Source organism: Erinaceus europaeus, chromosome 2 (genome assembly GCF_950295315.1).
Source record: "Erinaceus europaeus chromosome 2, mEriEur2.1, whole genome shotgun sequence".
NCBI classification, from domain to species: domain Eukaryota; kingdom Metazoa; phylum Chordata; class Mammalia; order Eulipotyphla; family Erinaceidae; genus Erinaceus; species Erinaceus europaeus.
In genome coordinates, this window is record NC_080163.1 from 151,936,585 (window position 1) to 151,961,822 (window position 25,238).

General features: G+C 52.4%; 2 protein-coding genes and 1 long non-coding RNA gene across 8 annotated transcripts; 1 reads left to right on the forward strand and 2 right to left on the reverse strand.

Annotated features, from left to right (window-relative positions):
• Window positions 1-340: 340 nt before the first annotated feature.
• On the forward strand, window positions 341-15,564 carry DOK4 (docking protein 4). Of its 5 annotated transcripts, none has more exons than XM_060185492.1 (9): window positions 341-534; window positions 6,053-6,179; window positions 6,336-6,578; window positions 11,309-11,416; window positions 11,583-11,697; window positions 11,854-11,973; window positions 12,095-12,284; window positions 13,668-13,806; window positions 13,935-15,564. In XM_060185492.1, exons 3-9 carry the CDS (start codon window positions 6,513-6,515, stop codon window positions 14,280-14,282), a joined length of 1,086 nt encoding a protein of 361 aa, XP_060041475.1. In that variant the 5' UTR covers window positions 341-534; window positions 6,053-6,179; window positions 6,336-6,512; the 3' UTR covers window positions 14,283-15,564. The 5 variants fall into 5 exon arrangements, with proteins under 5 accessions (XP_060041475.1, XP_016042350.1, XP_060041474.1 ...); XM_016186864.2 differs by having other exon boundaries at window positions 6,053-6,163; window positions 6,314-6,578; XM_060185491.1 differs by having other exon boundaries at window positions 6,053-6,163; window positions 6,317-6,578.
• LOC132536769 (uncharacterized) lies at window positions 9,860-11,310 on the reverse strand. The gene is made up of 2 exons (XR_009548291.1): window positions 10,970-11,310; window positions 9,860-10,676 (listed from the first exon to the last, which is right to left on the reverse strand). It is a non-coding gene; the product is annotated as an uncharacterized LOC132536769 (long non-coding RNA).
• POLR2C (RNA polymerase II subunit C) lies at window positions 15,469-23,753 on the reverse strand. Of its 2 annotated transcripts, none has more exons than XM_007520099.3 (9): window positions 23,610-23,753; window positions 23,408-23,457; window positions 20,940-21,008; window positions 20,779-20,831; window positions 18,549-18,677; window positions 18,116-18,167; window positions 17,732-17,900; window positions 17,505-17,579; window positions 15,469-16,454 (listed from the first exon to the last, which is right to left on the reverse strand). In XM_007520099.3, the coding sequence occupies exons 1-9, from the start codon at window positions 23,693-23,695 to the stop codon at window positions 16,310-16,312; spliced, it is 828 nt and encodes a 275-aa protein (XP_007520161.1). In that variant the 5' UTR covers window positions 23,696-23,753; the 3' UTR covers window positions 15,469-16,309. The 2 variants fall into 2 exon arrangements, with proteins under 2 accessions (XP_007520161.1, XP_060041477.1); XM_060185494.1 differs by lacking the exon at window positions 15,469-16,454 and adding an exon at window positions 17,102-17,171.
• Between the last annotated feature and the right edge of the window lie 1,485 nt (window positions 23,754-25,238).

The window sequence follows — 25,238 nt, forward strand, 5'->3', positions numbered from 1 at the left end:
GAGCATAATGGTTATACAAAGAGACTGTCATGCCTGAGGCTCTACAGTCTCAGGTTCAATCCCCCGCACCACCATAAGCCAGAGCTGAGCAGTGCTCTGGTAAAATAAATAAACAAATAAATAAGTAAATAAAAAATGAAAACAAAACAAACAAACAAACAAACAAATAAAACCAGGATCTGAAACCCAGGGAGGTGCGGTGAGGTGTAGCAAAGGCAAGAGAGGGAACCTGGGTGGAAGAAATGCCTGTGCCCCGCGGCTCTGAGGAATACGGCGGGGCCGTGGCTTAGGATGCCACGGGGGCGTGTCGGTGGGCGTGGCCGGAGCAGGAGCCCAGCCCGAACCTGGAGCCCGAGCGGGAGCCGGAGCCGAATCGGTACCCTGAGCCCTGCGGCCGCGCCTACGTCTCGATCCCCGCCCGCCCGCTCCCCTGCCCGGATGCCACCGCCCCCGCCGTCCGCGAGGTGACTCGGGCATGAGCCTAGCGCGTTGTCCCGCAGAGCGAGCGTCCCGGGTCCCGGCCGCGCCGCCTAGGTAACTAGAGGGGCGCGAAATGGGGAGGGGGTCAGCGAGACCTGCCTGACAGCTCCCTACACCCCTGGGACCTGCCTCTTCTCCGGGGGCCGCTCCAGACTCCCCCTAAAGCCAGCCTGAAACGACTCCCCGAGCTCCAGTTCCCCTCTACTCCACACATACACATCGGAGCCCAGACCCCCCCCCCCCCCCAACTGAGCTTCCTGCCCTGGGACCTGCCACCTCCAAGGAATAGAACCCAGCTCGCGTCCGGCCCCATCCTCCTCCTCCTTACTTTTCTTTTCCTCCTCCCCCTCTCTCTCACCTCCCCCAAATTCCACGAGACTGTTTTCACTATGCTGTTCACCCACCCCACCCCCACCCCCATCTGGTTCCTACCTTAGGACTTAAACTCCTTTTCTTGATCCTTTTTTCCTCTGACCCCAGGATCCTGTCCATTTCTTCTCCCGGGGGGCTTCCTGCTTTTTGTCACTAGAAAGGGGTGCAAGTGAAGGCTGGGCACTGGGGTGATATGGGCAGAGCAGGGCCTCTGTGCAGCCTGCCTACTTGTCCCAAACCAGAGGCTCATAGCAGTTGCCAGAATGCTTGGAGGGAGAGGATGCTGGGTGGGGGGAGGGCGGGGGGGGGGGGGGAGTGGATCAAATGCAGCAAAAGATCTGACAGGGTTCAGGACTTGGCTTGTCTAGAGAGGATTCTGTTCTTACCCCTTTGGGAGGTATATAGCTCCAGTACAGTTCCCCCCCCCCCAACACCTCTCATCCCCCAGGAATGGGTCTTCCTTCTGACTTCCCTCCTGGGCAGGGCAGCAGGGCTGAGTGTGACTTCACTCAGTAGCCCTAGCCAAGGTGGGGCCGCCTGGCCCAGACTGGACTGGGCGTCAGCGCTCTCTCCTGGAGCCAGGCTGGTTCTCCAGGAACAAGAGTTCTCTAGCCAGCACTGGGCTGGTCCTGGGTCCCAGGGACCTGGGGTCCACTGTTGTTGCTCAGACACCTCTGGGAGCTGAGCCAGGTCTGCTCAAGTGGATACTAGTGGTCAAAGAAGAAAGGAAGACAAGTCCTGGCGAGAATTATGCTTCCAGTCCCCAGGTAGCAGGCACCTACCTACTCTGCGCTGGGCACCAGGCCAGAAGTTGGGATGGAGCTGTTAATCAGACAGGCAAGGCCTAGCCATCAGGGAGCAGACATTCTAGAGGGCTTTTGGAGCCATGGAGCAGTCCCAGGCACACAGAAGAAGGTGTGAGAAAAGTCTGTGGTGAGATGTGTGCTAAAGACGTAGGAGCAGGCTTTGTGATAGATAAAGGCTGGCTGATGAGGTACCTTTGGCCAGAGGGATCTGGGAAGGCCTCTCTGAGGAAGTGACCTTTTGATCTGATACCCAAATAAAGCTCAGAATGGACTTGGGACCATGTCAAGGAAGAGTGATGTAAGTGGGGAGCGCTAAGTGAAGTGGTCCTGGACAGGAAGGAGATAAGTTCACTAAGGAGCAGGGGGAGGTGAGGGTGTGGGATTGTGGGGGCTCAGGAGAGACCTGAAAGGCAGTGGAAGACCTTCACAGACTGTAGATCTTTAGATGGTCTCCTCTCTCTCTCTCCCCTTCACCCTCTTCCCCACCACCACCCCTTGGAGGAGACCTGCAGTGTTTCAGGTGGTGGCTTCTTGGGGGGACATGCTTTGGCTGGAGGAAAGACACCCTCCTGGCCCTTGATGACAGTGGTACAGGGAGAGAGAGTCAGACCACAGTTGAGGGAGGTGACAGATTGCCCTGGTGCTGGAGAGAATCCCCAGGCAGATAAGATCTTTGCCATGGGGCAGAGACTGAGTGGCGGGGGGATGGGGTTGGGAGGATGGTGGGGGAGCTGCCAGTACTCAGGTAGGGCTGTCCCTGCAGCCCTGATGAGATCGGATCAGCCTAGTTGGGGGGGTGGGGAGGCCCCACGAGGCCGACAGCTGCTCCTGCTCAGTCATTGGCTGCCAACAGCGGGGAGTAGCGAGTAGCGTTTGTTCTGGAGCCAAAGCCTCCAGGCAGAATCCAGGTGCTGGTAGGGAGCGCTCAGAAGGGCTGCCCCATGGGTCAGGGGGCCCCTCCCTTCCCCACAGGACACCTGCCCTTCCTGGGGAAGAAGGGTGTTTCCCCGAGTCTGTGTGTTTGTGTGTGTGTGTGTGTGTGTGTCCGTCCGTCCCCGTCCCAGGGTCCAGGGAAGATGCTGTCTTTGGCTGAACAACTGCACTGGTGCCAAACCTGGTAGAAGAATTGGGACAGAGCGTGCTCCCTGGTGCAGTGTGGAGAGGAGCTGCTGGGCACCTGGCCTCATGTCTCCTGGTGCTCACAGGCTTTGTATCCAGTACTGGATGAAGGCCCAAGACCACTGGTCATTTCTGCTTAGTGGAGACTTCTTCCCTGCTGCAGGTCCAGGAGAGATGAGGCTGGGGGGGTGGGGGGTAGGACAGTGGAGTAATGGGGCAGCAGGATGGGGGCTGCCTCAGTTCAGGGCTGGCCTCCTGAGCTCAATTCTTTCCTGTACCTGAGGCCCTATGGGCCTGCACAGACCCAGCCTGAGGCCACTCTCTTGCGTAACACAGCATTACCCCTCTGGTTCTGGGGTCTTTCCCCACACCTGGATTCCATCACCCCTCAAATCTGTGGGTCAGCCTTTCTTACTTGCTCCTGACCTCATCAGGTCCCCTTGGCTAGACCACGCTGGCTCCAGTTCTACTGACTTTACTAGGAACTGAGTATGGCCAGAGTGAGCGCCAAGGCTTTTGACACCTAGAAGAAGTCTGTTTTGCTGGTGTGTTGCTGTGGAACTGTGGGAGCCCCCACACTCCCACACCCTCCCCTCCCCCTGCTGCACTTTCCTCCCCTCCTCCTGCTCCTTAGTGAACTTAGTGACTATTGAGGGACTGGGGTGAGGGGTGGAACGTGGCTCTGTGGATGGACACATACAGTATGCTGCTGAGAGCTTGGTGGGTACTGGCCCTGGAGAGTGACTGGTGGCCCCAGGGAGCAGCAAGCCTGCACTGGCTATGGGGAGACTGGCTATGGGGGGGTCTCATAGTCAGTCCCTGGCGGTGGAATGTCTCCCACAATAGTCCTTGGAACAAGCTCTGTACAAAATGGGCAGGCCAGTGCCTCATCCACTTGTTCTCTCATTTGAAGTAGCTGGAGTTATCCTCATTGTCTTTACTGGTTTACTTATTTTCAAGCCAGGACCTCACACATGTGTGATTTCACCACTCTTTTTTTTTTTTTTCTTTTTTTGTAATCAGAGCATTGCTCAGCTCTGCCTTATGATGGTGTTGGGAACTGAACCTGAGACTTCAGAGCTTCAGGCATGAAAGCTTCATTGCATATCCATTATGCTATCTCCCCAGCCCCTTGAATCACTTTTTCATTTTTATTTATTTATTTATTTATTTATTTACCAGAGCACTGTTCAGCTCTGGCTTATGGTGGTGCAGGGGACTGAACCTGGGACTTTGAAGCCTTAGGCATGAGAGTCTATTTGCATAACCATTATGCTATCTACCCTCCATGAGTCACTTTTTCTTTCAGCTGGAGGGAGACAGGGACACAACAACCTTGAAGCTACTTCCCATGTGGTGTCAGGGCTTAAGCCTGGACCACACTCACTATATGGCATGCCCCCTACCTGGTGAGCCATCTCTTCAACCCTATTCTTATTATATTATACACGTGTGCGCGCGCACATGCGCGCGCGCACACACACACACACACACGATGAGAAAGCTGAGGCACTGAGATATTAAGTGGTTTTTCCAATCCCATCTAGCCAGCTCTATTCACACTTGCAGCTATACCACAGCCTGGGCTGCCTATTTGAACCCAGGGCCAGTAGCTTCTCATAGGTATGTTCTGACAGTGCCACAGTCAGTGGCTGTCCTTTGGTCACCCTGGAGGGGGATTTTCTCAGAGATGGTCCTTGTCCCAGGCAGCCCTAGGGACAGGCAGTGAGACAGTGCTGGGGAAATCTGCCCATGGTCCACTGCCAGAGCCTAAGTGTGGTAGAAACATGGGGGGGGAGGGATGAGAGGAGAGTCAGTGCCAAGGAGGGAGTGCCAGCCCAACCCCTGGGAGAAAGAAGGCAGAACACATGGGCAAGAGGACTGGGCCCCAGGGAGAGAGGGTGGTCTGGAAGGCAGCCCAGGGCTTCTGCAGAGGCCGTCAGGGTGCAAGTGGTCCCTTGGCCCCTCTCCTTGTTAGTGTGTGCCCACTGGGGGCATCCCATCTGTTCCTTGTTAGAGACTCAACAGACAGGCCTCTGAGAGATTAATTAGTGTCAAGCTGTTGGCAGATACAGCAGCCTGCCTGCCCCATGGCCCATCCTGGCAGCACAGAGGCTCAGTGACCCCAGAAATGCAGCTCTGAGGGCGGTAGCCCAGTGGGTTAAGCGCAGGTGAAACAGCTCTGCAGGTGTCTTTCTCTCCCCCTCTCTGTCTTCCCCTCCTCTCTCCATTTCTCTCTATCCTATCTTACAACAACGACATCAATAACAACAATAATAACTACAACAACAATGAAAAACAATAAGGGCAACAAAAGGGAAAATAAATAAATAAATAAATATAAAAAATTAAAATAATAAAAAAAAAGAAATGGAGCTCTGCTCTTACCCAGCAATCCTGAGAGGAGTGGGGTGCAGGCAGGGCATGCTCCTGGCATAGTCCTGTCCCTGAGTCTGGATTGGTAGGCAGAGATGGCCACAGGATGTCCCCTCCAGGCCTGCCTCCATCACATACTCCAGAACTTCTCCATCCTGCCTTTTCCCCAGGGCTGGGTGTGTGGCCTTAGCCACACAACTTAGTGTCCTGAACAACTCTGGGAAATGAGGGTGTTGGACTGGATCAAGGTTGAGCCATCCCACTCCCACCCCCTCCAAATCTTCATTATCTACTGATCTGCCTGATTCTGAGTGACCCCTGCTGGCACTTCCATTTCCTGCTGCTATTGCCTACCCCCTAGTGCCCTTCACCATCTCAGTTACCCTAGGTCCAGGTGACCACCAGTTCTCCCTGAAGCTGGCGGCCAGGCCAGAACCCCACTTCCTCAGGGGCCCACCCAGTCTTCCCAGCACCAGAGCCTGGGTGAGGCATCCACCTTGCTCAGGGCCCAGCCCATTCATTACTCAGGTTTATCTGGAGGCCCTTCCCCCTGGACTCTGCCCTCCCACCCAGGAAGCAGCACCCAGAAAAGCTGCCAAAGTTGTAGGGAGTGGTGAGGGGTGGGAGCAGAGCTTCTCAAGAGGGACTGGACTGATTTGGGGGGACCAAACAGGCCGACTGTGTTTCATCTTGGGAAGGGTGGGGTTCACTCAGGCACCATACTCTGCCATCCCCTGGGGTCCCCCACTCTCCTGAAAGCTCCCGTGCGCCCAATGAACTTGGTTCTGGCAAGTTGATCCAAGTCTGCCCCCAAAAGTAGTCACAGGAAGCAGGGCCGGGCAGTGGCTCCCCCCAGTGACTCCTTCCTCTGTCCTTACCCCCTCCCAACCCCCCCACAGCGGGAGCCAGCACAAGACCTCCCAGGAAGGGGTTAACGCCAGCCCCGCGAGGGAGGGGACTGGGCCGGACCATTCTCCCCGCAGCCGCCTCCACCTCGGTTTTCCTGAATGGTTCTGTCGTCCTGGGGTGGGGAGGGAAGGGAAGGAAGAAGGGCGGAGGGAGGGAGGAGTGTGGGAAGAGGAAGGGAAAAAAGCGAGCGAGACAGCCAGGGGGAAGAAAAAGATGTCACTGTCTAATCTCGCTGTCATTTTTATTTCCAGCAGGCGCCGGGCGCAGGAGCAGGGAGAACAATGCTGATGCAGGCGAGGTGAGGAGCGGCCCGCCAGCCAGCGAGCTGCGCCCCACGCGCGTCTGCACAGGTGATCGCGGGACCCAGGCTGCCCCGGCCCCCCCCACTCCGCTCCCCCAGGCGGCTGGGCGCCCCCAGACACGGTGGCGGCGGCGGCGGGGGAGGAAGCCATGGCGACCAATTTCAACGACATCGTCAAGCAAGGCTATGTGAAGATGAAGAGCAGGAAGCTTGGGGTGAGCGACCCCGGGGATGGGAGGGTGGTAGGGGGCAGTTTTTTGTGCGCAGAGGGAAGAGGAGGAATGCACCTCCAGGATGGGGGTGATCTGGAGTGTGGCATGTGGGCCTGGGCATCTCATGTTCAAGCCCTCAAGGCTCCCCGCCTGGCATGTGCCGAGCCCCCACCCGAGCAGAGCTGGCATTCGGCGCCCAGGGCGGGCAGCTCCCCTGCTATTGTTGAAGTTGTCGCCTCTGGCAGCAGAATGGCTGGACATGCCGTGTCCAGCTCAGACAGGGTGCCCTCCTGGCCCACACCCCCACCCCTTTCTTCCCCTCCCTCTCCTGACCTCGTTTCTTTGAAAATCCTCCCTCTCTCCCCCTACTCACCCCCACCCTGTCTGGGTATGTGGGGATTTATTTGTCTCCGGTGGTGTTTTTGTTTTGTTTTGTTTTTAACTATTAAAAGCCATGTTAAAAGCAGAGGAGAGTGGCTGGCCGTGGGGGCAGGAGCTGACATCTGTGTAGTTCACCGCTGAGAACTTGGGGCAGGGTAGCCCCTGGCTCTGGTAGTTCCTTGCTTTTTGATCTAAAGCAAAGACCCTGGAGGGTCAGTGGAAATGAGGCCTCAGACACACCTCTGCTGGGCCTCCACCTTCTGTCTCCTATCTCCTAGAGAGACACCCCCCCCCCCCCAGTCATGAGCTTGAGCTTGGGAGCTTGGCCCAGCAGGCAGCTGCACCTCCTCCCACCCCTCAGGGAAGGCCCTAGTGACTGAGGTGGTCTCAGGTCCCTTCCTTCCTTCCCTCCCTCTGATGGGGTGGGGGTGGGGTCCTCTGCTCCAAGCTTCCTGGCTCTGCCTGGAGCAGGACCCTGTTCCCAGGCATCCCCAGGTAGCATACAGAGCAGGACTGGCTTGGAGAGCAGAAGTTGTCCCTCTCCTGTAGCCCTGAGGGTCCTTGTGGGGGCGGGTGGGGATGGGGATGGGGATGGGTGTGGGTTTGGGTGTTTTACTGTCCCGACCCTGATAAGGAATTTCACCTGGATTCACAGGACTGGGCCCTGGTGGCCATCAGCCAGTTGCTCTTGTCCTGGGAGAGGGACTGAGCCTGCTTAGAGCCCAGAGCAAGGAAGGACTCTGAAGCTAGTACCCCTCATTCAGCAGCCCTGGATTTAGCAGGTCCCCAGGGGTCAGCTGAGTTGTCCTGTCCAGGGCAGAGCTAGTCCAGAGGGAAGGAACTTGGGGCTGCCACTGGGGCTCTCAGACCTTGGGGTCAAGCCTACCTGTCCCCTTAGGAGAATGGGAACCCATGTGACTCCAAGGTAGGTATGATCAAGAAAGCTGTTTGGAGCTAGGATCTAGGGTCTTCTCTAGATAATTCAGCTGCCCTGTGCAGACCTGCTGTGAGGGGGCGCTGTGGTCCCCTCCACCTGTCACCCCAGCCTTTCTTATCTAGGCCCACCTTGAGGAGGGAGAGAGAGAAGGTGAGTGGGGAGTCCTCCCTTCACAGAGCTGAGAACTGAGAGCTCAACAGTGTATCTGAAGCTCTGATCAAAGACCTGTGAGAAGTGGGGAAGGAGGGCTCTAGAGTGCAGTGCCTCCTTGGGGCTGTGTGTGTGTGTGTGTGTGTGTGTGTCCTGTAACTAGTAACCAGGCAACCAGCAACCAGGGTGCTCAGGGCCCTAAGCCTTCTGCTCCTGAAACTGCAGGCTATACGGAGCCCATTCTAGCAAGGCTTTCATTCATTTATTCATTAGTTCACCCATCCCTCTGTCCAACCCACTCATTCATTCACCATGTGATCACACGCTTGCTCAGCCAGCAGCACACTGTTAAGAAGCTACCGGGATATGAATGAGGATTCTCAGAATAAAATACAGTCGCTGACCAAAAGGGGCTCCCTCACTGAGAGCTGAGACCTGCTGTGGTCTGAGGGGAGCAGGCCAGGGGCTGAACCAGGGTCATGGGTACATTTCCCACAGGGGCAGACAGAAGTAGCTTGATAGAGTGACCTCTTGGGGTGGGGGCTGCCTAGGCTGGTTGATTCCCCCAAGACTCTGCCTGCTGAGAACTAGATGCCCAGATGGCAACAAGCCTAGGGAGGGGCAAGGGCACTAGGCGGTGGCCTGTGGGCCCCCCTCATCTGCTCTGCCTTGCCCTGGGTCCTCAGTCTCTCTCCTGTTTGCCAGTGGGAGATGCCCCAGAGGTTTCTGGGGCAGGGGCTCTGCCATGTTTCTGGAAGGTGCTGTAAGAGAGCTTCAGCCTGAGACTTGGGGCTGAAGAGAGCCCAAGTTGGAAGAGTGAGCAGCCCGGTTGGTGCTGGGGCCTCTTCTTGAGGGTCTGACAGGCAGTGTGCCACCTTAGCCTTAGAGGAAGGTTGCCTACCTCGCTGCCCACAGTGGGCAGGGGGGCATAAAGCCATAGTTGTTTTTTTAAAAATATTTATTTATTTATTCCCTTTTTGTTGCCCTTGTTATTTTATTGTTGTAGTTATTATTGTCATCATGGATAGATAGGACAGAGAGAAATGGAGAGAGGAGGGGAAGACAGAAGGGGAGAGAAAGACAGACACCTGCAGACCTGCTTCACTGCTTGTGAAGCGACTCCCCTGCAGGTGGGGAGCCGGGGACTTGAACCAGGATTCTTACTCCGGTCCTTGCACTTTGTGCCACCTGTGCTTAACCCGCTGCGCTACCGCCTGACTCCCAGCATAGAGTAGGGAGAGAGAAAGACAACTGAGGTGACTCCCCACTTGAACCAGGATCCTTGCACGAGTCCTTGGACTTTGTACTGTGTGCACTTAACCCGGTGCACCACTGCCCGGCTCCCCCCTTTCACTTTCTATCTCTTTGTGTTTAAAATAAAATAAAATAAAAATAGTGACCCTCGGGCCTGTGACCAGAGTGCTAATTAAAGTCTTGAGTTCGATCCTTGGCACTGCATGTGCCAGAGTGATGTTCTGATTCTTTCTCTCCATCATAAATAAATACACTTTATTTTTACTTTTTTAATTTTATTTATTTTCCCTTCTGTTGCCCTTATTGTCTTTTTATTGTTGTTGTAGTTTTTGATGTCGTCGTTATTAGATATGACAGAGAGAAATGGAGAGGGGGGGGAAGACAGAGAGGGGGAAAGAAAGAGAGACACCTGCAGACCTGCTTCACCGCTTGTGAAGCGACTCCCCTGCAGGTGGGGAGCCGGGGCTAGAACCGGGATCTTGTGCTTTGTGCCACGTGTGCTTAACCCACTGTGCTACCGCCTGACTCCCCATAAATACACTTTTTAAAAAAGAGTGAAATATATTTTCTTTTAATTTTTTATTATCTTTGATAGACAGCCAGAAATTGAGAGGAAGGGGGAGATAAAAACAGAGAGGGAGTCGTGCAGTAGTACAGCGGGTTAAGTGCACAGTGGCGCAAAGCGTAAGGGCTGGCGTGAGGATCCTGGTTCGAGCCCCCAGCTCCCCACTTGTAGGAAATCGCTTCGCAAGCGGTAAAGCAGGTCTGCAGGTGTCTATCTTTGTCTCCTCCTCTCTTTCTTCCCCTCCTCTCTCCATTTCTCTCTGTCCTATCCAACAACAACAACAGCTATGACAACAATAACAACTACAACAAGCACAACAACAAGGGCAACAAAATGGGAAAAATAGCCTCCAGGAGCAGTGGATTTGTAGTGCAGGCACTGAGCCCCAGCAATAACCTTGGAGGCAAAAAAAAAAAAAAAAGAGAGAGAGAGCGCGCGACAGAGAGACACCTGCACCCCTTCTTCACCATTGGAAAAGTTTTCCTCCTGCAGGTGGAGACTGGGGGCTTGAACTGGGGTCCTTGAGCACTGTGACATGTGTGCTCAACCAGGTGTGTCATCACCCAGCCCCCTTGAAATACTTTTTTATTTTTTTAACTTTATTTATTCAGTTTGATAGGACAGAGAGCAATTGATGAGGGAAGGTGGACAAAGAAAGAAGACAGAGACACCTACAGTTCCTTCACCACTTGCGAAGCTTTCCCCTTGCAGGTGGGGACCAGGGGCTTGACAAAGATCCTGGAGCATGGAAACATGTGCACTTAACCAACTATGTCACCACCTGGCCCCATAAACAAACAAACAAAAAAGTGACCTGAGATTATTTGTTTTTGTTTTTTTTTTAATATTTATTTTATTTATTCCCTTTTGTTACCCTTGTTGTTTTATTGTTGTAGTTGTTGTTGTTGGATAGGACAGAGAGAAATGGAGAGAGGAGGGGAAGACAGAGAGGAGGAGAGAAAGATAGACACCTGCAGACCTGCTTCACCGCCTGTGAAGCAACTCCCCTGCAGGTGGGGAGCCGGGGTTCGAACCGGGATCCTTATGCCGGTCCTTGTGCTTTGTGCCGCCTGCGCTTAACCCGCTGCGCTACAGCCCGACTCCCACCTGAGATTATTTGTTCAGAGTACTCATAACTAAAGTACAGAGAGGAAGCACTCTATAAATGTTGGCTGTCCACTAGACGGAGCTCACCCTGAATGTAATTTAGGAACATGATTTGTGGAATAGCCTTTTGGAGCCAAAGGAAAAAATACTCGTTTAAATTTGGGTTGGGGAAGAACCTCTCCACCTCCTTACCTTCTAGAGGGTCAGTTGTCCTCCTCATCTTGGGCTGGGGCTCCTAGGAGGTGGTGTGGCACTGCCCCCTGTGGTAGGCAGGGGTAACTGCAGGCCCTTGTTGGCCAGGTGAGAGTGGTCCTGATCCCTCACCATCTTGTTCCACAGATCTACCGGAGGTGCTGGCTGGTGTTCCGGAAGTCCTCCAGCAAAGGGCCCCAACGCCTGGAGAAGTACCCGGATGAGAAGTCAGTGTGCCTCCGAGGCTGCCCCAAGGTTAGGGGTTCTGGGTCCTAGCTCCCCTGACCTGTAAGCAGTGGCGATGTGCTGAGAGTCCTGGTGTCCAAAAGCACCCTTCCATCTGAGGCTGGGCATAGTTGGGGGGTAGGGCTGGTGTGGAGGCAGGTGTTCCAGCTTAAGTCCCTTGTGGATGCTGTCCCAGGTGACCGAGATCAGCAACGTCAAGTGTGTCACAAGGCTTCCCAAGGAGACAAAGAGGCAGGCGGTGGCCATCATATTCACCGATGACTCTGCCCGGACCTTCACCTGTGACTCAGGTGAGGGGCTAGGACTGTGGGCTGGGGCTGCTAGTGGTCCTGTGGCCCAGTGGGAGGAGGCAGATATAGGTTAGCCCTGCCTGGGGCATGGGGGTGAAGGAGTAGGACCTCAGGACAAACTGTGGCAGGCAGCCTGAAAAGATCTGTTTTCTCCAGAGCTGGAGGCGGAGGAGTGGTACAAGACCCTATCCGTGGAGTGTCTGGGATCACGGCTCAATGACATCAGTCTGGGAGAGCCAGACCTCCTGGCCCCAGGGGTGCAGTGTGAACAGACAGGTAAGTAAGACCTGGCGTGGGCATTGGGAGTGTGAGGGTGGGCGAGGAGAAAGGGAGAGGAGGAGTGGGGTTGCGAAGGCCTCCTCCCAAGAAGTCCCGGGCTCACTGTCATCTGTTCCAGATCGTTTCAACGTCTTCCTGCTGCCCTGCCCCAACTTGGATGTGTACGGCGAATGCAAGCTGCAGATCACCCACGAGAACATCTACCTCTGGGACGTCCACAACCCCCGCGTGAAGCTCGTCTCGTGGCCCCTCTGCTCGCTGCGCCGCTATGGCCGGGATGCCACACGCTTTACATTTGAAGCTGGCCGGTAGGACCCTCTGGCCTCTCCACCCCATCACACCACCATTTGCTGTGTCAGATGCTGTGCTGTCTGAACAGCAAGCCACTGAAGTGTAGTATTCCCAGTTTATGGGTAAAGAAACGGGCTCATGGCGGGCAGATCGAGGGAAGCAGTTATCAAAATAAACTGCCTGTGCCCAGGTCGAATGCTGGTGGTAGTGGTATTTACTAGCTCTATGATTCTGTTTCTTCACCTGCAATAGGGGACAATAAAAATAACTGGGTTGGGGAGACAGCATAGTGATTGTGCAGGCTTCCATGCCTGTGACTCTTGAGGTCCCAGGTTCAATCTCCAGCACCTCCAGAAGCCAGAGCTAAGCAGTGCTCTGGAATCTCTCATTAAAATATTTTTTAAAGATTACACCTGCAGGGGAGTCTCTTCACAAGCGGTGAAGCAGGTCTGCAGGTATCTTTCTCTTCCCCTCTCTGCCTTCCCCTCCTCTCCATTTCTCTGTCCTATCCAACAACAACGACATCAATAAAAATACCTACAACAATAAAACAAAGGGAATAAATATTAAAAGAAAAAAACTTTAAAAAAATTTTTTTAAGTAGCAAACCATACAGAATTATAATTATATATAATTATAGTGAGGTGGGCAGGGGAGATGCCACCAGCATAGCACAATGGACTTTCATGCTGAGGCCCCAGACACCCCCAAGTTCAATCCCTGGCACCACTGTAACCCAGAACTGAGAATGCTCTGGTAAAATAAGTAATAAATGTGAGCACTAAGTAACTCCTAACCCGAACCCTGGAGCCAGCTTGCCTCCACTTAAATGCAGTTTCCCTCAGGATAACCATGGCTACTTACCTTCTTAGCTTCAGCTTTCTCATCTGTAAGATGGTTTGAGAAAAGCCATACGAGGAAACTGACAGTGCACAGACCAGGGTATGCGTGTGCAAAACTGACTGTATTAATCTTTAAAAAACACTTATTTTTTACTAATTGCTACCAGGATTCTCACTGAGGCTCTGTGCCTGCACTACAAAACTACAAATTCACTGCTCTTGGCGGCCTTTTTTTTCTGTTTTATTTGATCAAACAGTGAGAAATTGAGAGGGAGGGGGAGTTGAGGGGGAGGAGAAAAGAAAATCTGTAGACCTGCTTCACAATTTGTGAAGCGTCCCTCCTGCTGATGAGGACTTGGGGCTTGAACCTGGGTCCTTGTGTATGGCAATGTGTGTGCTCAACCAGTGTGCCAGAGGTCTGGCACCCTCATCAAGTCTTTAACCCCCACCTGGCATGTCAGAGCTACGTGGCCAGATCCCCCATGTGCCAGCCTGTTCTCCGGGGCAGAAGCCGACTGAGCATGTACAAGTGAGCACCTGTACCACTTATGTCCCTAGGATGTGTGACGCTGGGGAAGGGCTCTACACCTTCCAGACACAGGAGGGGGAGCAGATCTACCAGCGGGTCCACAGCGCCACCCTAGCCATCGCCGAGCAACACAAGCGGGTCCTGATGGAAATGGAGAAGAACGTGAGGGTGAGGCAGTGGGTCTCAGCCCAGGGAAAGGCTGGTGGGCTGGCGGGTGGGTTGGACCTCAGGCTGGCTGCTGGGAGGTAAGCCCCTGCCCCCAGGGCTAACAGTGATCCACCTTCTCTGCCTCACAGCTGCTGAACAAGGGCACGGAACATTACTCATACCCCTGCACACCCACTACCATGCTGCCCCGAAGTGCTTACTGGCACCACATCACAGGCTCCCAGAACATCACTGAGGCCTCCAGCTATGCCAGCGAGTCGCTGCAGTGCCCCACACCTGCCTGCCAAGACGCTCCATGGAGGACAAGGCCCCTGGGGCAGGGATCTTTCGACCTGGACCTGAGTCCTGGGCCTGCAGGTGAGGGGTATGGGGTGGCCCAGGCCAGCTCAGAAACGGACCTCCTCAACAGATTCATCCTGCTAAAGCCAAAGTCCAGCCAGGGGGACAGTGGTGAGGCCAAAGCTTCATCCCAGTGACAGCAGGCTGACGTGCATTGACAACTGCTGGGGCTGCCAATTGCAGGGCTGCCTACAACATATTGTGGACTACAGCCTCCAGGGGCTGCTGGCTTAGATCCTGGAGAAGGGGAGCAGGCTGCCCCTTCCTTGTCCCCCAGGCTGAGACTGGACTGAGACGAAGGGCTGGCCACGCCACCTGAGCATGTGTGAGGGGCTGGAGCTATCGTGGGACTATATACTGTTAATGATTTTAATATATATGGCTTATAACATATTCTATATGGAGATCCCCCCGTCCCTCCCTGCCACCACCACATACACATTTTTGAATCCCATGACTAGGCCCCAGTCTAGGCTGTTTTTGGCTGTTAAGGCCAGCTGTCTCCCTGTCCTCTGTGGTACTGCCCTCCTGCTGCCGGGACTTTGCTTGAGCTGCCAGGGCCAGAGGAGGCAGACAATTAGAACTCAAGGCTGAGGCTGCCTGGCTGGAGCCTTGCCCCACCATGGCACAGGGCAGATCTGGACTTGCACTGTGTCACTTGAAGTTTTAAGCAGAGATGACAACTGGCTGACACCTCAGGTGGAAACCTGGTTTTATAATGTAACGTATACCCAGGCTCCCTCCTGCCTCCTGTTCAGTAGGCTAAGCAGACACCCTGGGTGTGGAGGGTGCTGATTACCTCAGCCAGGTGACCAGTCTAGGTTTCCTCCTGCCCCATGGTCAGGCAGGACTGCTGTGGGGTGCCCTCTGATCTGGCCACACTCTGGCTGGCCAGAAGCACTCAGAAATGGTCCCATTTCCTCTTCCCCACATGGTGCTGAGGCTCCCTGCTGAAATGCAATTAAAGCAATTGATTTTCTAGTGCAGAAGGGCTATCTTTCTATTCACATCAAACCTTTGGTTGTGTGTGTGTATGCGTGTGTGCGTGTTTTTTTAAAAATAATTTAAGGTTCTGATTTATAGGAACAGAGCTTGTTGTAAATAACCACTATTCAAGTTGTAGCAAGACAGTGAGCAAGCAAGAGCCCCCAGCCTCCAACAGAGCCTTTGCATGGGGGGGGGGGGGCACAGCCAGCCCAGCTCTGAGCCCAGCCTGGCAACGGCTGCCCAGAGGACAGGCTAGTTTGAAGGCAGTGTGGGACCAAAGGCTTTGAGGGCATGCAGAGCTGGCTGGTGCAGTTAGTGGCACAATGACGCATGAAGGAGTTTATGTTGTGCTCTTTATTGCCAAAAAATAAAAACCAAAAAAAAAAAAAAGACAAACTACTGTTGATCAATAAATATCCCTTCATTTCTGTACTAGATCTGATTTTCTTCAGGCTACCTAACTAACTGCTTTGGGTTGTGTTCCCACACACAGGGCTAAAGAATCAGGCCAAGACATTATTACTGAGGCCTAGCCCACCTCACCTCAAATAACTGGGTGACTGACTGGTGCTGAAGGGAATAACTGAAATAAGAACTAACAATGAAATGCAACATTTATTTTTATGGGGGCTTGGGGAGGGGGCTGCTACGATATAACCAAAGGATACTCCAGTCCAGGTCACATGGGGATTTGAAGGGAGTGCAGTAGGAAGCCCCGGGCAGACAATGAAAAGGTCTGCCAGCAGTTCCAGTACTCAACCCTAATCCCAGCTATCCGAGCACAGCTGTGAGCATTCCTCTTTGTGGACAGAGAGAGTTAGAAATATAGGGCTGGGAGGACCAGGAACAGAAGAGCCCAGCCCAGTGTTCTCACCAGGGGAGCAGGCTGGCCCTTCAGACTCATGAGGACTCTAGAAGAGGTGTTCCAGGAGAGCGTTAATGGCAACTACTGGCGGGCCAGGGATGCTCACGTCCAGGAAAGAATTGCTGGTAAACTGTCTTGCAGCCGAGCAAGGTCAGGATGGGCCTACCATTCCCCACAGCTACATTTCCAGTTGATACTGAAAGCTTGCCAGAAAGTTGAGGCCAGAGCCCGTGTGCGAGAAGAGACCCAGGACACCTGAAAGCCAGCTTGCTGGCTCGGGTCCCCCTTGGTGATGACTCAGGCGAGCTGCAGCTAGTTTATGGTCAGGACGTCACTCTGAATCTCATGGCTTAGTTGTGTCTGCAAATCACTCAGCTTCTTCTTCAGTTCAGACAGGGCTGAGAGGACAATGGTTTCAGGACGCAGAGAGCCACAGGACTCCACGTTATAGTAAAACCTGAGAAGCAAGAGTCTGGTGAGAGCCTCCCCAAGGCAGCAGGCTAACTCCCTGGAGTCCAGCCTCCCTTCTGGGCCCTGACTCTCTTTCTCACTAGGAACCATGGCCAGAGTTGACCTCCACCCTCTTACAAAGCACTCATTTTTTTTGGGAGGGGCTGCCTCACCCATACGTGCAAAGCAGACTCACTCTGACTTAAGAGATGTAGTGCCAAGAGGCAGGGAGGAGGAGAGATGGGGAGTTGGTGGGGGGGAAGGGTGCAGCAAATCCCCTGACTTCAGGAAAAAGGAGGGGGCTCAGAGCCAGGTTGAGGTTAATGGCCCAAAGTCTCATTCCAGATTCCAATGAACCCCTCTTATCTGAGTTATTTGGAGGGGCTCCCTCGCACCACTTTCCAAGGCCTGTGCTGTTCAGAACACCTTTACCCCTACTGATCCTGGATATTTTCTTTTTTTTGATTTCTTTATTGGGGAATTAATGTTTTACATTCAACAGTAAATACAATAGTTTGTACATGCATATTCCCCAGTTTCCCATATACAACCCCCACTAGGTGCTCTATCATCCTTCATGGACCTGTATTCTCCCCACCCACCCACCCTAGTCTTTTACTTTGGTGCTCGATGCACTCATTCTGTAGGGTGTCAAGGCTCTAGCTAGCTACCTTAGAAAGACAGCACGGAAGGCCTGGCACACTTCTGTATGGATGTGTTCCAGCTGACAGATGTGGAGAATGGGGGGGGGGGCAGCATCACATGCAGCCATTTTCATGTTCGTCACTAGAAAATGCTGGCTGATTACCAGCCCAAGGTAGATACCCTTCTTTGGGGGTTGCAAATTAAAGTTAAAACTGCATGGATAATAAAGAAACCTAGCTCCCTCCACTTTCTCACAGTGACCAACCAACAGGGGGATGAGAACCTGCTCCAGGACTTGCACACACCACGGGCCTAGTAGCTCTCTCCTCAGCTTAGCAGAAAAGGGCAATGAGGGACAGGGTCTCCCTGACTCAGTGTGAATACAAACTGTAGGTGCCAGCCCACGTCTTACCGCTCCGGTTTGCCGTTGGGGTCGTAGGGAGCCTGTGACTCATCCTCGTCCAGCTCTGAGTACTCGCTCTTAGGCCTGCAGCAAACAGAAGTCCCATGGGGTTGTTCTTGGTGTTTTGGGGGCACCTAAGTCCACAGTGAGCCTGCCCCACCTAAGCCACTAAGAGGCATTTCCACGCCACACGCAGCCACCCTCGATGTCTGCTTTCACTCCCAACAGGAACATACCATTCCTCTGGCTTGGGGTACACGGTATGCCTCAGGGCATTGTCAGGATCATACTCAAAAGCCACCCCCGCTGTAGGGTTCCACTTGGCATGCTCCTTGCCGAAGCCCTTTTTGGCATAGGCTCGCAGCCTCAGCTCCTGGCCCTTTCTCAGCTTGACAATGAGGATATCTGTTGGGAGAGGTGTGTCAGTCAGGGGCGTCAGAGGCCTAGCCCTCCATACAATGACATGATCTGGAGCGGCCTCTAGAAAGGCACACATATCTGGACAAAGGAGTCAGAGGTCAGCTGACAAGGAGACCATGCGGTACAAAAGGCTCAGTTGTCTCTGCCTTCTGCTGGCCTGCAGTCAGGTGGACGCCTACACGCTCACTCCCGCTACTTACCATCCTGCTCCACATAGTCATTGGGGTCATTGTCTCGATTCCGGGATGTCACCTGTGGGGGGCCCAGACACGTATTTATTAGTTCCTCACCCCACCACCTCTTGGGCAACCACCTGCTAGCACCTCTAGATTGCACCTGCACAGTGCCAAGCCAAGGAACGAGGCAGCACAAGTTCCCAGTGGGCTTTGTCACAGCCTTCTCAAACAAAGTCAAGACCTTTAGTAGGGTCCTGGGTAAGAGAGGGCACACAGCACCCAAAGTTTCTGCTCACTTTGGTGAGGACAGAGAATACCTCTAGGCAACAGATTCAAGTTAAGCACAGGGAAGTGGATTAAGCCACAAGGGTGGATTAAGATCCACCCAAGTCTAGCCTGCTTGGGACCAGAAAGAGAGCAAAAGTCTCAGACTGGGAGGATGTTGCTAGAGGCTGACCGGAATGACACGGGGACTGTTGGAGATGAGGTCTCGGGATGTGACATGGCGAGTCTGGTCTTCATTGCATCGAACGTCCAGAGTAAACTCCACCGAGCACTCAGGGCAGAACTCTTCACACTCGCAGTTCTGAGGCAGAAAGAGAGACATCTGAAAAAGTCAGCTGAGCAGTGAAGCCCTGGCAACAACCACAAAATTAAAATATACATATACATGTGTATATGTATATACATACACATGGTATAGCAAACCAGAATCAAAATGGCATGCTCTTGGGAATATTGGAAAACGGGTTGGTGGCCCAGGACATGATGGCGTGGATAAAGCCTTGGACTTGAAGAAGGCAGTCCTAAATTCAATCCCTGGCATCATATGTGCCAAAATACTCTGGTTCTCTCAGAAAATACATCTTAAAAGAAATAAAAACAGCGGAGTTGGGTGGTAGAGCAGGAGGTTAAGTGCATGTGGCACAAAGCGCAAGGACCGGTGTAAGGATCCCGGTATGAGCCCCCGACTCCCCACCTGCAGGGGAGTCGATTCATGGGCAGTGGAGCAGGTCTGCAGGTGTCTATCTTTCTCTCCCCGTCTTCTCCTCCTCTCTCCATTTCTCTCTGTCCTATCCAACAACGAAGACAGACAACAATAATAACTACAACAATAAAACAACAAGGGCAACAAAAAGGAAGGAAGGAAGGAAAGAAGGAAGGGAAACAGGTTGATGTAGCAGCATCCCAAACCATCAAGAGGGCTCAATCAGACTGTCATCTAATGTAGCCCTGGTAAAATGATACAAACCAGCTAACCCTGTCCTACCCTCACCCTAATTGTAGGCCTGTTCACATACCCAAGGGCAAACACAACCCCAGAGGCAGGGGCTATGTAACTGGTTTCACCTGCAGGGAAAAGACATAAACTTGGTGGAGATACCAGCACTCCAGTTCTTCACTGCTCACTGTGGAAGTTTTCTTTCTTTCTTTCTTTCTTTCTTTCCTCACTGCCCCCGCCCTCCCCCTCCTAAGCCTTCTGTTGACTCCTTTAGTCCCTCAGTCTCACTGTAAAGAGATGTTGTTGTTTTTTTTTGGGGGGGCGGGGGGTGATGTGGGGGGGGGGATGGCGCACCTGGTTGAGTGCACGTTACAATGTGCAAGGACCCAGGTTTGAACCCCTGGTCCCCACCTGCAGAGGGAATGCTTTGATGAATGGTAAAGCAGGATTACAGGTGTCTCTTTCTCTCCCTCTAATTCCTTTCCACCTCAAAATCTAGCTGTTTCGGGCGGGGGTAGATAGCATAGTGGTTATGCAAAGGGACTCTCATGCCTGAGGCTCCAAAGTCCCAGGTTCAATCCCCTGCACCACCATAAGCCAGAGCTGAGCAGTGCTCTGGTGTTTCTGTGTCCATCTCTCTCAAAAATAAAATACTTTTAAAAAAATCTAGCTGTCTCTATCCAATAAATAAAAATAATTAAAAAAATGTTAAAGGGGACGGGCAGGTAGTGCACATGTTACAATGTGAAAGGACCCAGGTTCAAGCCTCTAGCCTCCACCTGCAGGGAGAAAGCTTCATAAGTGGTGAAGCAGTGCTGCAGGTGTCTCTCTTGTCTCTTTCCTTCTTTACCTCCCACCTTCCTCTCAATTTCTGGCTGTCTCTATCCAATAATTAAAGAATTAAAAAAAGAAGGAAGAAAAAAATATGGCAACAGCTAGACCCTAAAAGGGAAAAGTACCTCTTCTCTGGTATAAACAGACAACCTGGTATATATCCTTCTCTTGTGTAGCTGATTGTTAAGTCTAGTCCAATCTAAGGTTCATCAGAATCAAAGACCAATGCTGGGCTTGGGCTCAAGATAACATCTTCATATTGGCTAGTCTCCCTCCCTGCCTCTCCGTGGCCCTTTTTATTAGAACCCTGCTCAGCTCCAGCTTATGGTGGTGTGGAAGATTCAATTTGGAACTTTGGAGCCTCAAGCATGGAAGTTTTTCTACGTGACCATTATATTATCTCTCTTCCTATACTGTATAAGAGTTGAAAGATGGAAATGGTTCAACTGGCAGAGCACTGGACTTGCATGCCGGAGGTTTTTGGTTTGATTTCGGGCACTGAACATACCAGAGTAGTGCTCTGGCTTCTCTTGAGCTCTGTCTAATATGAAAATTCTCTTAAGGCAATAGATAAAATATTTTAAAAGTTGCTCTGAGAACTGAAGTCCTCCCACCTCACTCCACAACATACCCGGGAGTCCTTCAGCTTGTCCACAATGTCATCACTAGTGAGGGGGATCAATCCTGAAAGATACAGAACAGCCTTTTCAAGGCCAAGAGGCTGAACCAAAAGGAGAACCTCCAACATCAGGCACAACCCCTCCCTTCAACCTTCTGGCACCCAGCACTCACCAAGCCTGTGAGCAATGAACTCATCATGAAGGACTGAGGAATTAGCGTCAATCTGAACCCAGTCAATGGCTAAACAATGAAGAGAAGAGAAGCAGATTAGTCTTCAAACTCATCTTAATTACCTACAGCAGTGGTTCTCGAGATTTTAGGAATCACCTGATGATTAAATTGCATAGGTGTGTGGCTTGGGAGGTGGCATAGTGGTAAAATTCTGGATTTACAAGCATGAGTTCCCAAGTTCAATCCCTAACATCACATATATTTTAATGAGATGTTCTCATTCTGTGTGTGTGTGTGTGTGTGTGTGTGTGTGATTCTGTGTGTGTGTGTGTGTGTGTGTGTGTGTGTGTGTGTGTGTGTCTCATTTCTTAATTGTAGAAGCCTGTGTGATGCTGTTGACTGGCTACGGAAGAAGGGCAAACGCTAGAAGAAGAAAAAGAAGCCTGTGTCAGGCTGCTGGAGGCTGACTCCATGTCTGCAGAGTAGGAGGAGCCCAAGGGCCTTCATCTTAACGAGAACTGCAGATAGATACTATATCCCACTTCCCTGCTTTTATGTATGGGGTCCCCTGCACCAAAGAGAAAAACAGACTCAGCAAACACCATGAAAGTGGAAACATGATTGTTTAAGCTAAACATTTCTACAACACTTAAATCTGTTATTCACGCCAACACCAAAGTCAACAGCAGACTATCTGGGCACTACAGAAGCAACACAGACTTATGGTCCATACCTCATGTCATGACATAGTGATCAGAGTACTCATTTAACAACATTGGTGCTTGATCCATTATGTCAACAGAATTCCTTTGGTGGGCATGACATACTAACTATAAAAGCCAAGGCCTACCAGCATGGAGCTACTAGAAGGGTAAAGACTCTATCGTCACACACACACTACTGATTTGCTCATAAAGAAGCATTCTGCACATGGACAACTAACTATGTATAGCAGCCAAAGCACATTAGAGTCCAGCTGGCAACCAAGTGGACGCTAGGACCAGAGGTCAGAGTGGACTAGACAGGGGTCGGGCTGCACAGCCTGCTTTCTCCCATCTTTCTCATTGCTTCCCAGCTCAAGCAGAGTAAGACTGCAGCCAAGTTTTGTTTTGTTTTTTTAACCAGAAGCTCAGCTCCAGCTATGATGGTGTGAGGGATTGAATCTGGGACTTTGGAACCTCAGGCATTATTTCCTTTGCATAATGGTTATGCTATCTCCACTCCACAGCCAAGTTTTTCTACCTCTTCCTTTTTTTTTTTTTTTTTTTTTTTTTTTTTTTTTTGCCACTGAGGCATTCATTGGGACTCAGCGCCTACCCAATGATCTACCACCCTCTGGTGGCCATTTGATTTACTAGGTCAGAGAGAGAGAGAGACAGAGAGATAGAGGGGGGAGATAGAGATGGAGAAAGATACCTGCAGAACTACTTCACCACTCCTGTGTCAAGCTGGGGCTTGAACCCAAGTCCTCAATCACAGTAATGCCTGCACTCTATTTTGTGTACTACCTTGCATGTGCATGCAGAAAGGACAGCGAGGGTCATGCACATGTTACCATGATAGAGGGCCTGGGTTCAAACCCTCCTTCGTTCCTCTCAGCGCCAGCAGCACCTGTGGTTGGATTGTATTTCTTTTCGTTCTTTTTGTTGTTGTTATCGCAGGGGCTCGGTGCCTGCACCACAAATCCACTGCTTCTAAAGGCCATTTTTCCCATTTTGTTGCCCTTGTTGTCGTTATTATTGTCAATGTGGCTGCTGTTGTTGGATAGGACAGAGGGAAATGGAGAGAGGAGGGGAAGACAGAGAGGGGGAGAGAAAGACAGACACCTGCAGACCTGCTTCACCGCCTGTGAAGCGACTCCCCTGCAGGTGGGGAGCTGGGGGCTCAAACTGGGATCCTTATGCTGGTCCTTGTGCTTTGCGCCACCTGTGCGGAACCCGCTGCGCTACTGCCCGACTCCCTGGATTGTATTTCTAATTGCTGAGCCGATGCCTGTCCGCTGATGCCCATCCCCTCACCCCCCCCCCCAGCACCCGGGCCGGGCACTTGCCAATCGCACCCCCCCCCACACACACACACACACACACACGCCCCCAGCCTCTCACTACACATTTGCTCGGTCATCACCCGGCTCCCTCCTGTTACCAGCGTCGGAAATGTCCCGGGTGTGTGTGCTGGGTGGTGGTGGGAACTGGAGCACCCAGCACCATCACCCAACCAGGCTGCCCCCAACCCGAGAAAAGCGTTAAGAGCCTTCGGACCCGAGGCCGGATGCAAAAGCTTCGCTCCAAAAGGCCGCAGACGACTTGACACCGGCAAGCCTGGGTGTGTGGGGGTGGGTGGTGATTGGCAAGTGCCAATCCGGGGACACCTGGGGAGTGTTGAGACGTGGGTGCGGTGGGGCTCCCCCAGCCTGGACCCAGGACCTGAGAGTCCACCCGGGGGGGGGGGAGGCAGGGGGCGCTTACCTATGATGGGCACCTCGGCGATGAAGACCCTGCGGATGGAGTTGGCCACCCTGGGGACGGAGAGCGCGCGGCGTGAGACTCCCCGGCTTGGGGGCAGGAGGTCGGCAGGGTTGGAAGGACACCCCCACCCACTCCTCTCCCATCCGCCCAGCCTCGACCCTTCCCGGACCCGGAACCGCCACAGCCTTCCCCTGGGCCTTACGCCAGGTCCGTGTTCTCGATGATGAACTTGACATTCTCGTCGGTGAGCTCGGTGATGCGCACCGTGGGCTGGTTGGCGTAAGGCATTGCGACCGACCGACCGCCCGCTAGGCCTCCGCCCGCAGCCCCCACTGCGCCCGCGCACCACGACCCGCCGGAAGCTATTCACGGTACCCGCCCTTCCACCCGCCACTTCCGGTGAAAGGTGCTCACAGCGTCCCCTGCTGCTCGGAGGCCGGAATCGCTGCTTCGAAAGGTGTGAGGATGGGTTAGGGGTGGTAGGGCGGATTTGTCAACAAACGCTGACACCCAGGGGCGACTCTCAACAGTAACACTTCTGAGAACACATACTGCAGAAATGCTTGCTGTTGAAAGAGGAGATACTCCCAGAGGGATAGAGAATGGGAAAGCTATCAGGGGAGGTGGTGGGAAATGGAGATTGGGCGGTGGGAATTGTGTGGAATTGTACCCCTCCTACCTTATGGTTTTGTTAATTAATCCTTTCTTAAATAAAAAATAAAAATAAAAATAAAAAAAAAGAAAGAGAAGATACGTGTAAAACGACATAAGGATATTATGGCGCCTTAAAAAAAAAAAGAATGGAGCACAAGCCAATAAAATAGCTCATTTGGATAATATGCTACTCTGTCATGTGCAGTGACCAAGGTTCGAGTCCCGCTCCCATGGTATTCGAGGAGGCTTCAGCGCTGTGGTCAGTTCTCTCTTTCTTTTAAAAAAATATTTATTTATTTATTCTCTTTTGTTGCCCTTGTCGTTTTATTGCTGTAGTTATTGCTGTTGTTATTAACGTCATTGGGATGCATTGGATCGACCTCCTCGTGGTGCATCCCGTGAGTACCCATTTATTGGGGAAACTGATGATCCTTCCTAGCCAACTGAATCCACATGGATCCCAGTCACTTTCAAAGCCAGCAACAAGCAGACATCAGGCTCAACCTGACGCTGTTGACTGGCTACGGAAGAAGGGCAAACGCTAGAAGAATTAATGTCATTGTTGTTGGATAGGACAGAGAGAAATGGAGAGAGGAGGGGAAGACAGAGAGGATGGGCAGGGGTAGATAGCATAATGGTTATGCAAATAGACTCTCATGCCTGAGGCTCCAAAGTCCCAAGTTCAATCCCCTGCACCACCATAAGCCAGAGCTGAGCAGTGCTCTGATAAAATAAAGAAAGAAAATAAATAAATAAAAAGGAGGAGAGAAAGATAGATACCTGCAGGCCTACTTCACCACCTGTGTTGTGACTCCCCTGCAGGTGGGGAGCTTGGGACTCAAACCGGGATTCTTAGGCCGGTCCTTGAGCTTCGTGCCATGTGTGCTTAACCCGCTGCACTACCGCCAGACTCCCAATTCTCTCTCTTTTTATTTTATTTTTTAATATTTATTTATTCCCTTTTGTTGCCCTTGTTGTTTTATTGTTGTAGTTATTGATGTCATCGTTGTTGGATAGGACAGAGAGAAATGGAGAGAGGAGGGGAAGACAGAGGGGGAGAGAAAGATAGACACCTGCAGACCTGCTTTACCGCCTGTGAAGCGAGTCCCCTGCAGGTGGGGAGCCAGGGCTCAAACCGGGATACTTATACCAGTCCTTGTGCTTTGTGCCACCTGCA

Bases quoted from the DNA above. Each gene is read 5' to 3' on its own strand.
- POLR2C (XM_007520099.3), bottom strand. From the start codon at position 23,695: ATGCCTTACGCCAACCAGCCCACGGTGCGCATCACCGAGCTCACCGAC. The intron at 21,009-23,407 runs GTAAGCGCCCCC...TTCATTGTTTAG, and splicing joins CGCCGAGGTGCCCATCATAG to CCATTGACTGGGTTCAGATT. The intron at 17,580-17,731 runs GTATGTTCCTGT...TGTTTGCTGCAG, and splicing joins TACCCCAAGCCAGAGGAATG to GCCTAAGAGCGAGTACTCAG.
- DOK4 (XM_060185492.1), top strand. From the start codon at position 6,513: ATGGCGACCAATTTCAACGACATCGTCAAGCAAGGCTATGTGAAGATG. The intron at 6,579-11,308 runs GTGAGCGACCCC...CTTGTTCCACAG, and splicing joins TGAAGAGCAGGAAGCTTGGG to ATCTACCGGAGGTGCTGGCT. The intron at 12,285-13,667 runs GTAGGACCCTCT...TTATGTCCCTAG, and splicing joins TTTACATTTGAAGCTGGCCG to GATGTGTGACGCTGGGGAAG.